Consider the following 19,213-nt stretch of genomic DNA (forward strand, 5'->3'; position numbering starts at 1 on the left):
CCTCACAACCTGAATTTGGCTTATCTTGGCTTATTCCCCTTCCATACCTTTGCCCCCTTTGCACCTTCTGTATTGCAGTCAAACTGGTTTTCTTGTTATTCTTTCACAATATTGCATGTCCCATTTTGATCCTTTGCATAGGCCCTGGGAACTCTGACCTTATTTAGAAGTGTTATAAACATTTCTTGGATTTGTTTTCAGACTAAATTCCTACTAAACATTATATCTTACCATGTTCAGCAAGATATTTAATATATCTCCCTTCTTTTGAGGGTATTTTGCAATTTAGAAAGTCTTATGTCAAGTGTCGAATTATTGGATTTCCTATGGCAGTTTTTGGTTGCATCTCTAGTCTGTTATGCTATAGTTAAAAGACAGTCAGAAGACCTGGATTCTAATCTTATGTCAGCTGTGTGCTGTGTGTTTCTAGAAAAGCCATTTGACCTCTCTGGGCCGTGTAAGAAATCTAGATAATCTCTATCCCATTTCTAGCTAAACTTTCCCATTGCCAGCATTCTATCATTGGTACAGTTGAGACTTTTCTTACATTCACAGACCATAAAACACTTCAAAAACATAACCTCATAGGTCTAAATCTTGTTCCTATAAAACAGGTAAGTTTCATTTATCAGTGTTTGCCAAACAGAAATAGAATTTATTCAAGGTCTTTTAGCAATAAAGGCATAGCAGGGATGCTCCAGAAGTGTTTTTCTTGGATGTCACCCAAATTACTTTGCAGAATATGAGTTACAAGTCATTTGAACATCAACCTATGAGGAAATTTCCTAAATTATTGAAATTTGATATTAGGGTTGTTGGAAATTTTTGAGCAAGAAAATTAAACAGCAACTCTTGCTAAGATAAAATATATGATTGTTAAGAGGGATAGCAAACAGAATATTGATCTTGGAGGTAGAAAGGTCTGCTTGAATTCTGCCTGAGACACTTATTAGCTGAGCAATTAAATGAACTATCCTCACACACCAGCTCTTCATCCGTAAAATGGGGATAAATAGGAGTTTCCACCTCATATGAGTTGTTGGGAGGTTCAAATGAGATAAGTCAAAGCATTGTGTTAACTTTGAAGGGCTCACTATTTAAGAGTTAGCTATTATAAGGCAACCTTGAAAAACTGCCTTTAAAAATACTCTGCAGTTTTGTTCCACATTTTGTAGATCTTTGTCAAAGACTAGCTCTTACTGAGGTTCAGAAAGGTAGCTACAAAGAAAAAGGAACGAATGAAACACCCACAAAATGCTTCTTATGATAAAACCTCCAGTAAGCTGTTGCATATATCAGTTGTCCTTCAAATAGGTAGATAAGGAAGTTTATTGACTGCCATGAAGTCAGGCTCAGGGAGTTGTTTTTCTGACCCCATGAGTTATCTGAATTCATTTGCTCAGTCCCTCATATCCAAGGACATCATCCCTTTGTGAAACATTTGGCTAGGGTTAAGAGTGATCTCTGCTTCTGTAGAACAGGATCTGCTTTCTTTTCTTGGAAATTTACTGTCCCATCTGTGGATTAAGCTTGCAATGTTGGTGGTACTGGCACCATGTCTGAACCAGAGGAAATAACCAGGTTATTTTTTCTAAGAAAGTAATGACTTTCTCATATGAAGATGACATTAATGAGTACCCCACATGTTTTAAATTATTATTCCAGTACTGTTGATAAATTTGTGAGGGGAATTCAATTATTCTCATGACCAACACAATGCATTTACCAGTTGAATCTGAGGTTGGAGGGCTATCTACGGAAAAGGGCAAAGCTAACTTTTGAACCATACTCAGGAACTCATTTAGCATAGTGATTTAACCAACAATTGGTTAAACAATCCTAGAGCACAGTTACAAATCAGTCTTAGAATATGCTAGAGAAATTTTCCATATTAGTATGGCCCCAAGAATAAAAATATTTCATATTTATAATTTTTATATATATATAATTTATATATTCATATTTCACTTGCACCCTACACCAACCTATAAAGTAGAATGAACCCATTATTATTTTCATTATCATTAGTGTATTATTCCTCTACTAAGGTTTTATTCCAATGTCTTTTTGTAGCATAAAGATTTTTAAAACACTTTATTAAGCTAAAAAGCTTTTGAGTATTTTTATCTCGAGATTCAAGTAAGACTGAGCTGGAAGTTCTGGTTATACACAGGGAGCACTGATTCCTCTTCCAAAAAGGGAAGAGGTGAATGGAATTCAGTTGTCCTAACTCAGCTAGGAGTAAGGGCTGGAGAACCCATTGAGAGGGATCAATCTAGAAATCTTAATGGCTTCTACAATATCATAGGTAAAGAGTAACAGTTTGGCACAGTAGATAAAGCATCAGACTTAGAGACAGGAGAGCTAGATTCAAATTCCAGGTCTAAAACTCATTAGCTTTGTGAACTTGGGCAAATCACAAAATCATAGAATGCATGAATTAGAAGGGACCCTGGAGACTTTCTAGCTCAATCCATACCTGAAACCAATGTCTTCTACAACATGCCCATCAAGTGGTAATCCATTCTTTTCCTGAAGACCCAATGACTTCCAATGATCTGGGATGCCAAATATCGCCTGAGACAGCCCATCTTCACTTTGGTGTATTTCTAATTGTTGAAAGTGTTTCTTAGATAGAGCCTAAATCTTATTTCATCTTCCAGTCCCTGTTACTAATTCTGCCCTCAGGGACCAAGAAGAAAGCCCTTTTGATATTGGAAGATAGCTATCATAATCCCCTTAAGTCTTTTCCAGACTAGTAAAGATGCTCCCAGTTCTTTCAAGTAGTTCTTACATAGTATGATCAAGAGGCCCCTTTACTATCCTGGTTATTCTTCTCTTAATATTCTCCAGCTTGTCAATGTGCTTGCTAAAATGTGTTATCCAATGTGGGACACAATTCTTTATACATGGTCTGAAACATTAAGATCGGATGGTTTGCTTAAGGCAGATTAAGATCACATCAGCTTTTATTTTGACCGATGTATGATTGTTAAACTAACCTCTCTTACCCTCAGTTTTCTTGTCTTTTAAAGGGTGTGTGTTACTAACCCTTCTATTTCAGCTTCTGCTGCTTTTATGTGCTAGTTAGCATAGTTGGGTCCACCAGCTGCAGCTATTGATGATTTAAGGGTAACCAATAGAGTCCTAAACTGTGGGTTCAGCTAGTGTTTGGTTTGTAAATCTGCATTATCTAGAGTAGTCATCAGTGCCTAATTCAATGACCGTGGTGTTCTTGGTCATGTGGTTGCTCAGTTGCTTTTGTGCTCCATACTTTGGCTCCAAGGATACGTAGAACAAATACATTTCAGTGGCGCTGGGGGTTAGAAGAGTGAGGCTAATAGTGCTAAGATCCAGGTTCTAAGTAACGGAGGTACCACCTAGGGTAATGAGTGAGTGGAGATAAGAGGTAGGGGAGTAGTAAGAGGAAAATGATGATAGCAAGGCTGGTAAAGAGAAGGAAAAACTTTTGCTTAACAATTTTGTCTACGGTTCACCTCGACTGGACTACCCCCAAAAAACAGGCCCGGCAAAGTTCTAGGTTGGATTACCATACGGTGTCTTAGGCAGTGAGCTATTGTTGGGCTCTACTATCTCCTTTGGAAAGTATAAAAATGACAAAGCTTTACCTTAATTGCCCTGATGACCTAACCCGGCTCCCCATCCAGCCTAGGCAAATGGCAAAGAGGCAATTTTCAGTGTAGTCGAAAATCGTAATTTTTGACTGTGAAATGTTTAATGCTTAGATTACCTACATATTTGAAGTTTCAAATCCTCCTTTCTTGAATAAACTAAACCTCAGTCATTAAGCTCAGGGAGGGAGCAGTGTGGTGCAGTGGGAAGCACATTGGTTTCAAAGGACCTAGGATGGAAATGTGATTCTGTCTATTATTAGCTGTGTGACCTTGGCCAATGCATTTGACTTCCATGGGCCTCAGTTTACTCATCTGCAAAATGAGAGTGTTGGGCCAGGTGACCTCTGAGATCACTTCTAGCTCTAAATCTATGATTCTATATGCCAAGAAATAAGAACACACTTACTTACTACAGTGTAAAGTGTTTAATGAACACATCTTTGGAAAACTTTCTCACAGAACTTTGCATGAATAAATAGTTTATAAAGCAGAATTTTACACATCAGCTTTTAGTTTGCCTCATAGATTTTTCACTATATAACATCTCCACCTATTTTAATGTTTTTCATGACCAAGTAGATTTGAAATTTATGAATGACTGTTTCTCTAATTTTCCTTTTAGTAGCTTCTTGACAAAAAATACAAATCAAAAGTATAAAGTAGAGTTATTCAATATTTAATGGCTTTTATCCTGACTAGCTTTTCCAATTTATGTTATACCTATAACCTTTGGGAGATTTGTTTCCAATATGTGAGGGAAAATTCTAATAACAATGTATAAAAAAATTGTCCAGCATGGGGAGATTTTACAAAATCTGTTGGCTATTGTTGTGGGAAGAATGGTCTGATCTTCATAGACATCCCCTTCAATGAATACCACGACCCCTTCCAGTTCATCCACACCACTCCATCATCCGTGCCATGTTTTGCCATATCCCAGCTGTAGTGGCCACCCCAATAGTATCTGCCATTAGGGTTGGCAGAGTGGCATCTGTTGTACCACCATCCACCACCATCTTCCTTAGAGCACTGTTTACTTGGATCTCCAGTTACCCTGGAAAGAGAATATTAGAAATTAATCATAATATCAATGGCCCACTTTACATAGAAATCATATGGAGGAAGAATTCTGTGTTCATTTGCTAAGTCTGAAAGAAGTAGTTAATGTGTCAGAAAATCTAGATGCAAAATTATTTTCTAGGAATTTCCCCTTCCCTTCCCCATTTTTTAGTAATGATAAAGAAGCATCTGATTTATAGGTATTGTTCTGTAGATTCTTTTTTAGGCCACTAGACTGTGGTAAGGCAATGATCTGGGATTTTAATGATGAGCCCTCCAGGTTTGGTGACTTCCTGGAACATACTGTTTATTGCTCCTGGGAGAGAGGGAACAAGATTTACAGCAACTAAAGCCACAAGAAGCATAATGTTGGTGCCTGAATGGAACAAACTTCATAAAGCACAGCAGAAGTAAGCACCACAGTGTGCCCCAAAGTCAACTTTTTAATACAAATGTGGGGGGTGGGGAGAAGCTGGCACAGGAGGTCCTTTGGGTGAAAGACCAAAGACACTGTAAGACCACTGCTGGAAAAGCAATAGAGCCAGGCCAGCCAGGGAGAAACTGACTTCCTATTTTAATTAATTATTCTTGCTATGTGCTAAGATTAATTATTTTCTACACAGGATATGTTAATTCTGTGCATCCCCTAGAAACTTCCATGTTCTGCGGTAAAGCTCCAGTCACTCCAGCCTAGTTATGACTCTGCTGACAACTTCAAATAGCTTCCCTTAAGCTGATGTTTAAATATTCCATAAATAATATGGTAATAATGAGCAAGATTCTGCTTTTGATTCTCCCTCTTTCATCCCAGCTGGCTTCCTGACCAGCAACACAGGGAAAGGAGCTTCCCAAGAAACCTGCAGAATTGTCTGCCTTCATTCAGTGTGTGGAGTAATTCATGGGCACAGTAACGTCTCAGAGGGGTTGCTCTATTTAGGTATGTGTAGGACTTTCTCTTTCTCCAGTTTCTACGATGAGAAAGCAGAGGTCTTTTTTTGTCCTGTAATAAGATGAGGAAAGAATTGCACTGATGAAGCCAATGTTATAAATTCAGTAAGGAAGTGGGAACCTCACCACTTTTTAAAGGAACAGTGAATTACAGGCCATTATAGAACTATTTTGGCTACTGAAAAACTGAATGATAGGTTGAAAGCCTGTATTGGACTATCAGAGATACTGGAATTGTTCTAAACACACCAAGCGAATACCTTCTTAAAGTATTAGAAATGAGAGCATGTGAAGGACCATGTATAGCCAGAACATGGGTGTCCATTGTCAATGACTCAGTGACCTGGTTAGTTGCTGTATTTCAAAGAAGGAATGAATGTAGACATACCACCCATCATTATCTCTGTCATATGTGCTGAAGAACATGCCGTTGTGAATAGTCATGGTCCTGTTCTCTCCCACCAGCTGGGATGCTCCTTCCATTAGGGCATTGCCGGCAGTTCCTTTGTATTTACTAACAGAGATCTGGTACTTGTTGCCTTCATTCTGTACTGTGAATCCTCCATAATGAGCCTTCACCTTATCACCTTTCCAATCTTCCATTTCAATCAAAAGTTCAGTGGTTCCCATTTTGGTAAGCTGGCTAATTTTATCATTTCCAAGCCAATATTCACCTAAATGGTAAAATAATACAAAACCCCATGAAAATTAAAATATTTGAAAACTACCAACATTCCTTTTCTAGCTGGTTGTAATTTTCCTTCTCCCCTGACAATTTAATTTCTCCAACATTGACAAACTCACAATAAATGCCGAATAATTGAGATGCTTTCTGAAAGGCCAACATAATGGTATAGAGACAATAATATTTAAATAATATTTGATGGTGGGTTGATGAGTAGCAAAAATGTTGACAAGCACATATGTTCTTTAAAATGAAAAAAGAAACCTTTTTTTAAAAAAGTTCTTTGATTTTTGATGATAATTTTACCTGGTAAACCACAGTATTTCTTTTCCACTTCATTGGTTGCAATATTTCCAAATCCATTTCTGTATGCATCCCATTTTCTGCCAAAGTCAACACTACCATCTTGACGGTTCTGGATTACTGTCCAGCCTTGTGAAGAGAAAGAAACCAAGATTGCTTTCATTAACCATTAAAATAATTTTCTTCACAGTTGGTATCCTTTTATCATTGATACCTAAAGCCCATCAAGAGTAGGTGTTCAAAAATTATTGAAAATAATTTAATACTTAAAACAAAATAAAATACGCTCCTAAAAACCAAGCTCCAATCCTTGTAAAACAGCAGATATATAACTGTATCCAAGGGCACAAAAAAGTCAAGGGCATTTTGTGTCTTTGAGGAAGCTGGTATAAAACAAACCAAAGTATTAAAACAAACTTAAAGTTTTGGCAAAAGTCTTTCTCTTTTTAAGAAAATCATCTTTTGAACAAAACTGAAATATTTTCTTTATATTATTTCTTTATAAATACATTCAAAGTAGCAGATTAAAAAATTCTGGACATAATTATGTAGAACTCACATTACTTCTGATATAGTAATAGTCGAGACCACATGGAGTAGTGGACAGAATCCTGGGTTTGGAGTTAAGAAATTCTGAATTCAAATTCTACCTCTGACCCTTACTGGCTATGTAACCCGGGCAAATCACCCAATCTTTAAGGGTCCCTTGGACTTACTTTTGGGTCATAGGTAGATTGAGCTGTATGGTTAAATGTCATTCTGTATGGTTAAAAGCACTTTGAGGAAATTTCAGATCCTTTCATAATAATGCTAGTAAATATTAAAAGTCAGTCTTACAACAATATTTAAAGAAAGATAAGTTTTATAGTCTTTGGCAAAAGTTAACCATCCTGTCCCACTGGTCATACTATCATACCAAAGTTGTGCCTAATGATACTTTGAAATTGGATAGTTTAAAATATTATAATTAATATACCAACAACTTGACAAGTGCTTAAAATTGTTAAAACTTCTACAATTCTTAAACCCAAGTCTCATAAACATTAACATCATATTATTGACATAAATGCATTTTTACTCCATGATTACTTCAAAAAAATTTCACAGCACCATGTACTTACCTCCATTTTCTGTCTTCATATCACAATAAACTCTATATGGTTTGCTATCACTGTCGGGCTGAATAAGATACATTTCAGATGTATCACCTCCTTTCCTGATAATTTCTTCACACTCTGCAAACATAGTGATACAGGTTATGCAAGGAATTTTACTATCTTAAGAAAATGTATAACCTTCTTAGGTCTTGCTTAGAGATTATGATATAGAATCTGAAAAATTAAGAAAGAGATCTATTGATTTGATTTCACAGTACCTTAACTTAAAAATCGTTATCGATAAATATATAAAAAAGGAAAAAATATGTTTCCTTGGGTAACACATTTAACTTCCCTGACTCTTAGTTTCATCATTTATAAAATGAAGGAAGCTGACTCGGTGGCCTCTAAGGTTTCTTTTACTTCTAAATCTATAATGCTATAATTATTTTTTGTTCATAAGGATGACCTATCTAGAAGAACAAGTAGTTATTATTAAAAAGTGGATATTTGCAAGTGTCTCATTGCAACAAATAAACAGTGTATTTGTCTCCATTGTTTTCAGTATTGTAATAATGTAATAAGATAAACTTGCTTATAATACCGGTAATCGAGAAACTTCCATTGTCAATATTAAAGAACAATATATATGCTAGGAGTGCTGTCATATGCCTGTAATCTTTACTAAGGGGGAGATGAGGCTAGTTGATTACTTGAGTTTGGGAGTTCTGAGCTATAATAGGAGTATAACCAATCTGGTGTCTTCATGAAGTCTGGCACCAATATGGCGGGACTCCAAGAGAGAAGGGCTGCCAGGCTATGTGAGGACAAACTAACCTAGGTTAGAAAAATGGAGATTAGAGCTTCCAAGCTGATTGGTATTGAAACGAGTGCACAACTGCCTGCTGCACTTCCAATGGGGGAGGATGGAGGAGGGGAACGGACTCAGTCTCAAATACACACATATATGTATATATAAATATATATTTATGGATAAATATATACATGTACAAATACGTGTGTATACACAATAACTAACTAAATTCATTCTTTGAACAGGCATTTGAAAATCAAAACTTATTAACCTTCTTCAGTCTATAACTTACCTATGTTTGTCACTGACGTACAGTAACATACAAAATAGAGGGACTTCACACCTCTCTCTATCTATCTAAGCATCACTCATTTGTCCATGCTCACAATCCTTCTGCAGCCTCTGCTCAACACACATCTTACAAACTCTCTCCTCTATTTCACATTATTGCTGCTACCTTCATATGCAACCTGCCTCTCACGTATCCCCTTTCCCATCAGAAAATGGGAAGCTAGAGATGAGAAAACTTCAAATGGGTCTCTAACATAACTCTGGAGACCACTGTGTGCTAACCAGCCACTATGAAAATGGTTGGGAAAAAGTGGGGTTTCCTAAGCTCCTTTCTAACCTTCCAGCTGTAAGGGAATGTAAGCCTTTACCAAAGTTCCAAGGTCCCATGCTTATTAATATACCTTTGCCTGAAACAACTGGGATATTACAACTGACAGTGCATGGTTTGCGGCAGTAGTCCATTTGGGCTGAAACATCACTTTCTAATTTCTGTATTTTGCTTCTTAGGTTCTCTAGAATTGAACGAAGCACTTTGATGTTATCTGGGATATGAGAGTTCACAGTCTCCTGGATATAAATTTGATGCTTTTCCAGTTCAGTGGAAAACCCATTTACTGCATTTTCATTGTCTGTAAAAAAGGAAAATGGAAAAGAAAGGTCATTGTTTTCCCTTTATTTTAAATACAAGTTCACAAGCACTTATTAAGCATTTACTATGTGCGAGATACTGAATACACTGAAATCTTGCAAAAGACAGGTATAAAGACATATGACTAAAATCTCCCCATAAACTTAACCTGTTAACTAGGCTTTTATTATACATCGTTCTAATGCTGAATGGATGAGAGGGGCAGAGAAGTGGTATTATGCAAATCCATGTAATAATGAGCTATTATAATAGGGTCATTAGTACTGTCTGAGTAAAAATTATGATCCATTAGAAATAACTGAAGTTTGTCTTTTGTTAGGAACTGTGGAAAATTCAGAATCTGTATCTTCTACCTTTGATTTTCTTTCTTTTCTTTTTTTTTTTCCCTTCGAGGCAATCAGGATTAAGTGATTTGACCAGGGTCACTCAGCTAGTAAGTGTCAAGTATCTGAATGGAGTCAGGTCTTTCTGACTTCAGGGCTGGTAGTCTATCCACTGCGCCACCTATCTGCCCCTTACCTTTGATTTTCAACCTTCTAAAGACTGGAAAAAAGGGGGGGGCGGGGAAATATTTCCCCTTTTAAGAAGATGTATGTGCTGTCTTCTGAGTTATAATGGAAATAGAGGTTGATTAGGAAATAAAAGTAGCAGGGAATCAGAGACAAATTCTTCAGAGAAAATATTAATGCTGGCCTCCAATTAGGTATGAGAATTAAATGAAAGACAGATTTATCACAAATAGTGGGATGATGCTGGTAGCTTAGGACATCTGAACAATCAGAGCGCTGATGAAATTTTTCTTGCTATTAGAAAAATTACATATTATTGTCACTAAATTTTAAATTGTTGCAATAGTATATAAACAAACTGTAAGTTAAAATTTTAGATTGGGGGCCAACTTAAAAATGACCTGAGAACATAAGTGGGCAGATCTAAGGAGGAGACAAGATAATATTAACTGGACATAGTAGATATAAACCTGTTCAGTTCTGCAAAATGACCAAGAACTACCGACCACTAGAAACTAAAACAGAGTGGGAGGAATTAAAGGCTCCATTGGCTTCAGGCCAATTGGTTCTCAGGATTAGGCAGAGCTGCACTGTGGTACAAGGAAAGAAGCCTGGACTTGGAGTCACTTTACCTAAGTCTGAATCATGGCTCTGCCAATTATTAGCTATATGACTTTGGGCAAGTCACTCTCTTACCCTCTCTGGGCTTCAGTTTTCTCATCTGTAAAATGGGAGGATAGGATTAGATGAACTTTAAGGTCCCTTCCAGCTCTCTCCCTATAATCCTAGGAATTACTTTAAGGGTGAGTTCTATGGCTTTAAAATGTCTCAGTCATTAATGCCCAATAGACTAGTCTGGGTCTAGGCAGATTAAGACATTATATGTGAAGGATCAGAATTTCATTAATTTAAGAGAAGAACAAGGCTTGTCTATACACAGAGTATTTGCTAACTGTGGCCAGGATAGAGATAAAAATGGTTCAGAGATGATAGGAATATACCAGACAAAATCATAGAAGATTAAAATAAAGGAGGGTTGTTTTCCTCCTGTATCAAAATCCTGTAATGTATAGTATTTTTATTTTTTTTCTTTCATTGCTACCTTTAAAGTATGAGCTTATCTCAGTTGAATTAAAGGAAGGAGGTCTTGCTAATATCTAACTTGGGAAGCCTAGGGGATGACTTTGCTCAGGATTTTGAGGGAACCTGGTAGTAGCAAGAAAGAAAGAAGAAAACCTTAGGGATAATACCAAAAGGTTTAGCAAAGGCTATTTCTATTTTCTGAGGTTTTTTTTTTAAATGTGAGAAGGAAACCTCTTTTTTCCTGTTTTGCTTTATTTATTTATTTTAATATTTATTTATTTTTAGTTTTCAACATTCACTTTTATAAGTGAGGGTTGTTTTCTTTTACACATATCTTAATGATCATTGAGTCCAGTCCCCTGATTTTGCAGATGAGGAAACCAAGGCCCAGAGAGATTAAGTGATACGCCCAAAGTCACAGAGTTATAGAATCGGGATTTGCCTCCCAATCCTCTCACCTTTAAACATTCCCAACCACAGCTGTCCCCCCACCCCTGCCCAACTTTCATTTTTTAGTGTGAGATGGAAGAGAAATGATAGTTACCTATTATTTGCTTCTGTCTTTTATCCCACAAGTCCTTCAGGATCCCCACATACCGGAAGTGGGAAGAAGTACTCCCAGAAAATGAGTCCATTTCAGACCCTAAGTCTTTAACCTTGGCTCTCACAGTTCTTTCCTGTTTCACTAATGTTTCTTGCAGCCTACATCCTGTTGGACACAACACTCCCTAGAAGCAAAGAAAAGGAAAAGTGGTAGAAATCCGCTATATGAATTTGAAAGGGGTGTTTGAGATAGGTCCTTTTATCAAAACAGCACTGAATGAAAGCTCAGTTTTAATCTATTTAGCATGGTGGTGTTAATTTAATGTTTAGTTAAAAATAAAAAAGTCAAACACAGTATTGGCCTTACATAGATGAAATGTGAAAACATTACTGCCATTGTAGACCACTTTTGTTTGTCTCCAAAGAAGTGTATTGTTTGGAGACATCAAAAATTAAAATAGTCTTATCATCAAAGCCAATTTCAGGCACTTTCTAAGGAATTGATGGCTTTTTTACCTTATGGACTTGTAAGTCAGGAAGTTAGTCTTAAATAAAGAAGAAATCTTTAGAGTTCGCTTATTGTAAGTTTTCCTAAATATGAATAGTATAGATGTACATTTTCGTTCTATTGGTCACCAAGGAATCACTTCAATTGCTGGATGAGAGCATGGAGCAAAAGAGGCCTCTGTCCTTGCATTTGCCTGGCTGCTTTCACATTTGGTACTGTCAGGTTACACTGGCTTAAAAATATGAGCACTAGTTCTGAGTTTGACTCTTTAAAATATTTTATTTAAAGATGAACACTTTGGAATTCTCCATTCTTCACCTCAATAAATAATGGAGACTCTGATGACTAGTTTCCTCCTCACAGGGGGATCACAGAGTCTCAGAGTAGTAAAGGACCTGGGAGTCATCTAGTCCAAATACTGGGTGTACAGGAATCCTCTCTGCTATATCCAGAAGTGGTCGCCCAATCCTCCCCTGAAGACCTCAGGAGAGAGACAGCACCTCCCACCTCCCAAGGAAGAATGCCTATTCTAATCTTGGAGAACTTCAATTGGTAGAAGTTTGTCACTTTAAACTAAATCCAACTCTTCATCTTCCATCTATTGTTCAGAGGTCTGTCCTCCAGGATCCATCCCTCTACCACGTGATTGCTCTTAAGTATGTGAAGACAACAACTGTGGCGCCTTTGGTTTTCTCTTCTCTAAACTCTCCATCTCTAGCGCAGCTCCTTCAGCTGATCCTCCTGTGGCACACCTATCTCTAAAATCAAGAACAAAGCTATCTTCATAGAATATCAAGCTATGACAATAAATGTGCACAGGCATTAAAGACCAGGATAAGAGTGTAAAGACCTTTTAATAAACCACAGCAGGGGAAGAAACCATAGATTATCTTCAACTATTTAATTTTTTTCTTTTTCTTATGAACTGAACGAATGAACATTTCAATATACAAAGAACAGAAGAGGACGGTGTATGAAACTGTGAACTTGTGTAATGTACAGTTTTCTTCAGTGTCTATGAAATGTAACCTGGTGGCAATGAAACTGCTTTCCTTCTGCTCTTTTCTGTGAATTCCAAAAATGTTTTACTGAAATTCTCTCCTCCTCCTCTTACTAATTCTCCTCTTCCCATCAAACAGTCAATTCAGCAGTTTGCTCAAATGTGGCAAAACCAGGAAATCTTTAGCACTGAACTTCTGAGTTTCTGCTGTGTTTTATCACTCAAGTGTGATTTCTATAAAAATGCAACCCTGAACCAGAAGCAGGAACATTTCTAGCATTTGATAGTAAAACCAAAGAAAATGAAGCAAAACCCTTAATGTAATGAGGGCCATTAATATATTTCAGTAGCACTGAGCTCTTTTCCCAGCACTGATTCTCTTCACTGGCCATGACCAATTTTGCTAACGATTTTAATTCACTTACCATATCGGCATCAGCATGGAGGCAGCCTCCAGCATCAGGGGCTTTTCTTTCCAATTTAATCTGTTGACTAGACTGAGGTTGGGCAGGACGTGCTCGGTATCCTCCCCTGCTGATGGGAGGTGGAGCTGGTCTCAAAGTTGGAGCTCCTTCCCTTCTCTTATCTACTGGCCGATGACCCCGAGCACCTATGTCAGACTTCATGAAACAAGAGAAAAAGAAGATCCATAATCATAATCATAACATTTTAAAGCTGGAAGCGACCCTTAAAGATCATCTAGTCTAGCAGTTCTTAAATTTTTGTGTGTGTCAGGGACCCCTTTTGACAATCTGGTGAAATTTATAGACCTCTTCTCAGAATGTTTTTTAACCGCACAAAGTAAAATACATAAGACTACAAAAGGAAACTAATTATGTTAGAATACACTTATCAAAATATATTTTTTAAAAGTTCATAGATGACAGACTAAGAACTAGTCTAATCAAAATAATTCTTCTTTAAAAACCCCAAAACTCTCCCCTTAACTCTGCACTTTCTTAAACTAACATTCTATCTCTCTCACTCTAAGTCTCTGCCTCTCTCTGTCTCCCTCCTCATCCCTTCATTATCCAGTTTTGAGAAAGATCAGTCTACACAGCTTCTACTTACTCTCTACCCAATTGCTATTCAGTCCTTTGCAGCTTGGCTTCTGCCCCCGCCACTGTCCTGAAACAGTTCTTTTTAAGGTCACTACTGACTTCCTTAATGCTAAATTCAATGGCCTTTATTCTGCCCTCATCCTCTTCAACCTCTTTGTGCCACTTGACATTAACAACCACTCCTTCCTCTTTGCCTTTGGTTTCTGTGACATTACTCTCAGGGTTTGTTCTCCTTCTACCTCTTTGATGGCTCTTTCTCTGTCTCTTTTTGCTGGCTCCTTAATTTCTTCTTGTCCCTTACATATGAGTGATTCCCAAGGTTCTATTCTTGGCCGTTTTCTCTGTTGAATTTACCCACTCCTGTTACTTCAAACATCACCTCTATACTTATCACTTCAAAAAATCTGTTTTCCAACCCCACCAAACAGTTTCAATCTTATGTTTACAACTATATATTAGATAACTGCAGTTGGGTATCCCACCAGGTCCACAATCAATCTTATCTTTCCTCTCAAATTTGTGCTTCACTCATATCCTCATTTATCTTTGACTCTTCCTTTTCCCTTATTGCATACATTTAATGAGTTGCCAACCTTGGATCATTCTATTTCTGCAATATTGCTAGCAGCTTTCTCTTCCTCTGCAACAAACCCTCGCTTCAGGCCCTGATCTTTCCTCCTTGAGATTACTGTACTAGCCTCCCAAATGGTTTTCATGGTTCCAACAATCCTTCCATACCCACTGACTAAGCAATCTTCCCAAAGCATTACTCTGATCATGTCACGATACTCCAAAACCTTCAGTGACTCTAATTGTTTACTGTCTAAAATGTACAGTTCTGATATTGACATTTAAGGCCCTCCAAGATCCGGTTCCAATCAATTTCCTGGGTCTTATCTCATATTGTTTCCTATCCTATAGTTTGAATTCCAGCCAAAATGAAATTCTTTGTCTTGCACGCTGACTTTACTCTCTGGGTCTCTGCTCATATTTTATGCCTTTACTCATTCCATACCCCAGACCTGGAAAAAAGATTCCCCTTGAGGGAGAGAAAATAAATTGTTATTAATGGAAAAAAAGATGAAATAAGACCTCCTTTCTCTCCCTGACGATCCAGCTATTACTTTTTGTTGAAGCTCATTTTTTCTTCCTTCCTTCCCTTCCCTCCTTTCTTCTCTTTCCTTCCTCCTTCCCTCCCTCCCTCTCTTCCTTCCTTCCTTCTTTTTCTCCTTGAGATTACTGTAATAGCCTCCCAAATGGTTTGCACAGTTCCAACAATCCTTTCCTGCCACTAAGTAATCTTCCCAAAGCATTACTCTGATCATGTCATGATACTCCAAAACCTTCAGTGACTCTAATTGCTTACTGTCAAGTTGACACAGACAGGTTGGGCATGTAGGTATTGGAGATGGGATAACTCTTGAGCAAAGGAACTAGACAGAGTCCCAAGCCTCAGCAGCCTCTATGAACAGTCACTACATCTGCAAATAGAAAGTATTTCTAGGTATACCTGGTAACTAGATTGACTGTAAGGCAATGAGACCAATTCTTTAAATCTAAAACACCAGAAATACACTAGTGAGTGGTGAGGAACATATTCTATCAACAAGGATTAATGTCATTTAGCCCGTTTCATTTGCTAAGTTCCCATACTTGATTGTCACACTCCCAGACATGTGTAATATGTTTAAAATTAGGGTTGTCTAAGTTCTGTATATACCAACTTTATCAAGAAAGTAATCTATTGATTAAGGGGAAAACTTATTAACATATGGATACTATAATATGTAATAACTGAAGATTTGAAGAGAAATGGTTCACTGAATGTTGCTAGCAGTAGCTCCTATAATTGTCAGTAACTGATTTCTTGAGTCTTTTAGTCTACCATCAAAATGTTTTCTCTAAGCCATCATTATGGCAGCCCTGAACTGCTGCCTCTTAGTTACCTTCTTTGGATGAAAGACAATGATTTTTTTTCTTGTTTGAAGCAACTCTGAATTTATACTGTGCTTGAAAGTACTTGCTAACTTTAGAAGGTAATTGCTTGTCATAGTAACAAGAAAGAGGGAAAACAGAGAAAACAGTCTCAAAATGTTAGATCAAGTTCATGTCTTTTGTTAGCTACATCATCCCACAAAAGCTTCATTAAGCTTTATCAGGCGCATCAATTGAATTAACTGTATTTTGGCCACAGAAGCCACTGAATAACCAGTTCTCTAATGCCTTTCATTCATTTATTCCACATATATTTTTAAACACTTAATTTATAGAACAAAGAGTAGTAGGCACTACAGGGGAAAAAAAATAGGGCATGGGCTCTGCTGTCAAAGAACTTAAGAATCTTATAGAAATCGTATTGCCCTGTTCATAGGAATGTGGTGGGATTTATCTTACCAGTTTACAGTAGACAGACTTTGAATAATAATGATTTTCTGCTTTTACTTAAGTTAAAGTAGCATTAATATGAGCTAATGAGATTAGGCAGCAGTGGCAAAGAACAAAATAAAATACAGATTTCACAATTATAGCATCAATTCATTTAATCAATGAATATAACTATCTAAATAATTCAAGTAAAAAAATCATTATGAAGCCTGACCTCCAAATCAGCTGTCTCTATGAATCAAATTAACTAGAAAAAGTGCTTTTTTTGTAGAATGACACACAGAAAAACTGGGCTCTCCTCCAGTTCCTAATGCTAACTCATTAAAGAATCTTAAAGAGGTCTGTTTTCCCTCTCTACTACTGATTATCCTCATCTATGAAATAAGGACCATGAAACTGACTTTTGAATTTATCTCAAGAGGTTTTGTCAAAAATGTTATTCCAGCTTTATAAATTTCCTCTAGTCTATTCCTGAATTTTTTACTGATAAAATGACTTAAAATATGATACTTAAGTGAAACATATTTTTACAAATAGATCAATTAGACTAAGCTATTTGCTTTATGGTATTATTTATATTTACAGGGAAACATAATAAAAATTATAGCATTCATTTTTTAATGCGACATTCTATTTTCTTAAATCACTGCTTATTACAACTACTCCTTCCTTTCAGTTGCTAAATATTGCTTTTCTTCACTGTCAGGTAAACTTTACACACTCATTGCAGATGTTTTGTCTGCTTGTCATACTCAAGTTTTCTGGTTTCTATTCTGTACTATTTTCATAATTTTTTCTTATCTGTTAATATTAACACACTACAGTCTTAACATATAGTAGAATGACAAAAGCATATCTTACCTTATGTGTATTAGTTCCCTAAAGAGAGATGAAAAGTCATAAAAAACCAGAAGAAAAAGACCTTTCTTTTACATAAATGAATTAATCACATTTTCCATGAAAACTCTTAAAATAAAATTGTTCCTGAAATTATTTCAATTTCATTTACAAAATTTACTATCATGAATTAGAGTTCTCATAAAAAATAAACATGCATACACAACTACATACAATTATGTACAGATCATCAGAACTTCTATTAATTCTATTAATATGACATGAAAATTTTTATAATAACCACCTCGCCATCATAGTTGGAACTGGATTTAACTATGGAAATGCAGAGCAGGAGCAGCAAAAGACGTTTCATGGCAGGAGATCTTGAGAATGCCCAAGTAACTATCCTTTGCTAATGGATGTGAGAGTGAGATCTTCAATCATATATATACACTAGGCAGTTTGGTAGGCCTGATTTTAGAACCAGTTAGAGTCTCCAGTTAATATTTAATCTTGTTAGCTGAGCCATTTTAAACACTTGAGCAATATCTTCCCAGCAAGCTGCATTTTCTGGTCATACAACCCTTTCCCCTGATGGCCTAATCTAGATGTCCCACAAAAATTTCTGCAACACCTCCAGTTTGGAAAGATTAAGGGAAATCAAGAGTTTCTCGAAAAACATTTTACCACTTTCCAGTACCCTAATCCGGATTCAGGCATATATGTAGAAAGAAATATGCTAATAAAAATTCCAAATATTCTCTCAAAATGCAGAAAATTTCAAAAATCAACTCACAAAAGTTTGAGCTATTCAAAGGGTAGTGATTTAAATTGTAAACTCATTATTTATATTCCATAAATGCTTATTTTTTGAGGGCTACCACTTAAGTTTTAAATATCCATAGTGAATAATTGAACTGGATGGGACTTGAGAGTTCATAGTTCATGCCCTTCCCCCTAATTTTGCAAATTAGCAAACCTAGGAGAGAGAGTAGGAGTAGGTTAAACAACATAGGTAAGGACTAGAACATATATTTTGGATATCGCATTTTTAACCATTAGTAATGCTATATTACAAATACTATGCTTTATTCTTTGCAGCTAAAAAGTCTTCTACAAAGAAGACACAGTTCTTAATATTCATCCCCAAATATTATGGAGAAACAGGTTGAGTTCTGTTTTTCTTAGGAAATTTCTTATTTTGTTTTTCCTAGAAGCAAATGAAAACATTCAGTATAAAATTTGAAACTTTAATAAAAATGTATCATGATGAAAACAGCTAGTAGACAATTGGTGCCTAATTTAAGATACTGATTATAGTAAGCAAATGGATAGAAAATATGATAGTCTAGAATAGATATTTTCATTGAAAGCAGTCTAATCCTTACTTTTTTTTCTTTTTTAGCCTGTGTCATCATGAGTTTTTGTACATACAACTTATCAATGTTTTCACACACTAAAAATGATCATTACCTTTGTAATTTCCAATTAGCCACATCTTCTTTGTTGTTGTTTTAATCAGTATAATCTGAATAAACAGGCAGCTAGGTGGCACAATGTATAGAACATCACACTTGCGGTTAGGGAGACCTGAGTTTGAATCCTGCCGCAAAAACTGTGTGAACCTGGGCAAGTCATTAAACCTTTTTCAGATTTGGTTTTTTCATCTCTAAAATGAGTATAATAACACATGCCTCACAAGTTTATTGTGCAGCTCAATGGGATTACATATGTAAAGTGCTTTTCAGACCTTAAAGCACTATATTAAATGGAGCTATTATTATAAACTCATATATAAATCAATAA

General features: G+C 36.4%; 1 protein-coding gene across 2 annotated transcripts; it reads right to left on the reverse strand.

The window, feature by feature from the left end:
• Positions 1–4,045: 4,045 nt before the first annotated feature.
• On the reverse strand, positions 4,046–17,835 carry FGB (fibrinogen beta chain). Of its 2 annotated transcripts, XM_036763576.1 has the most exons (9): positions 17,712–17,835; positions 17,432–17,449; positions 13,550–13,744; positions 11,618–11,801; positions 9,234–9,461; positions 7,752–7,865; positions 6,634–6,759; positions 6,031–6,316; positions 4,046–4,689 (listed from the first exon to the last, which is right to left on the reverse strand). In XM_036763576.1, the coding sequence occupies exons 1-9, from the start codon at positions 17,778–17,780 to the stop codon at positions 4,458–4,460; spliced, it is 1,452 nt and encodes a 483-aa protein (XP_036619471.1). In that variant the 5' UTR covers positions 17,781–17,835; the 3' UTR covers positions 4,046–4,457. The 2 variants fall into 2 exon arrangements, with proteins under 2 accessions (XP_036619471.1, XP_036619472.1); XM_036763577.1 differs by lacking the exon at positions 17,432–17,449.
• Between the last annotated feature and the right edge of the window lie 1,378 nt (positions 17,836–19,213).

Source organism: Trichosurus vulpecula, chromosome 6 (genome assembly GCF_011100635.1).
Source record: "Trichosurus vulpecula isolate mTriVul1 chromosome 6, mTriVul1.pri, whole genome shotgun sequence".
NCBI classification, from domain to species: domain Eukaryota; kingdom Metazoa; phylum Chordata; class Mammalia; order Diprotodontia; family Phalangeridae; genus Trichosurus; species Trichosurus vulpecula.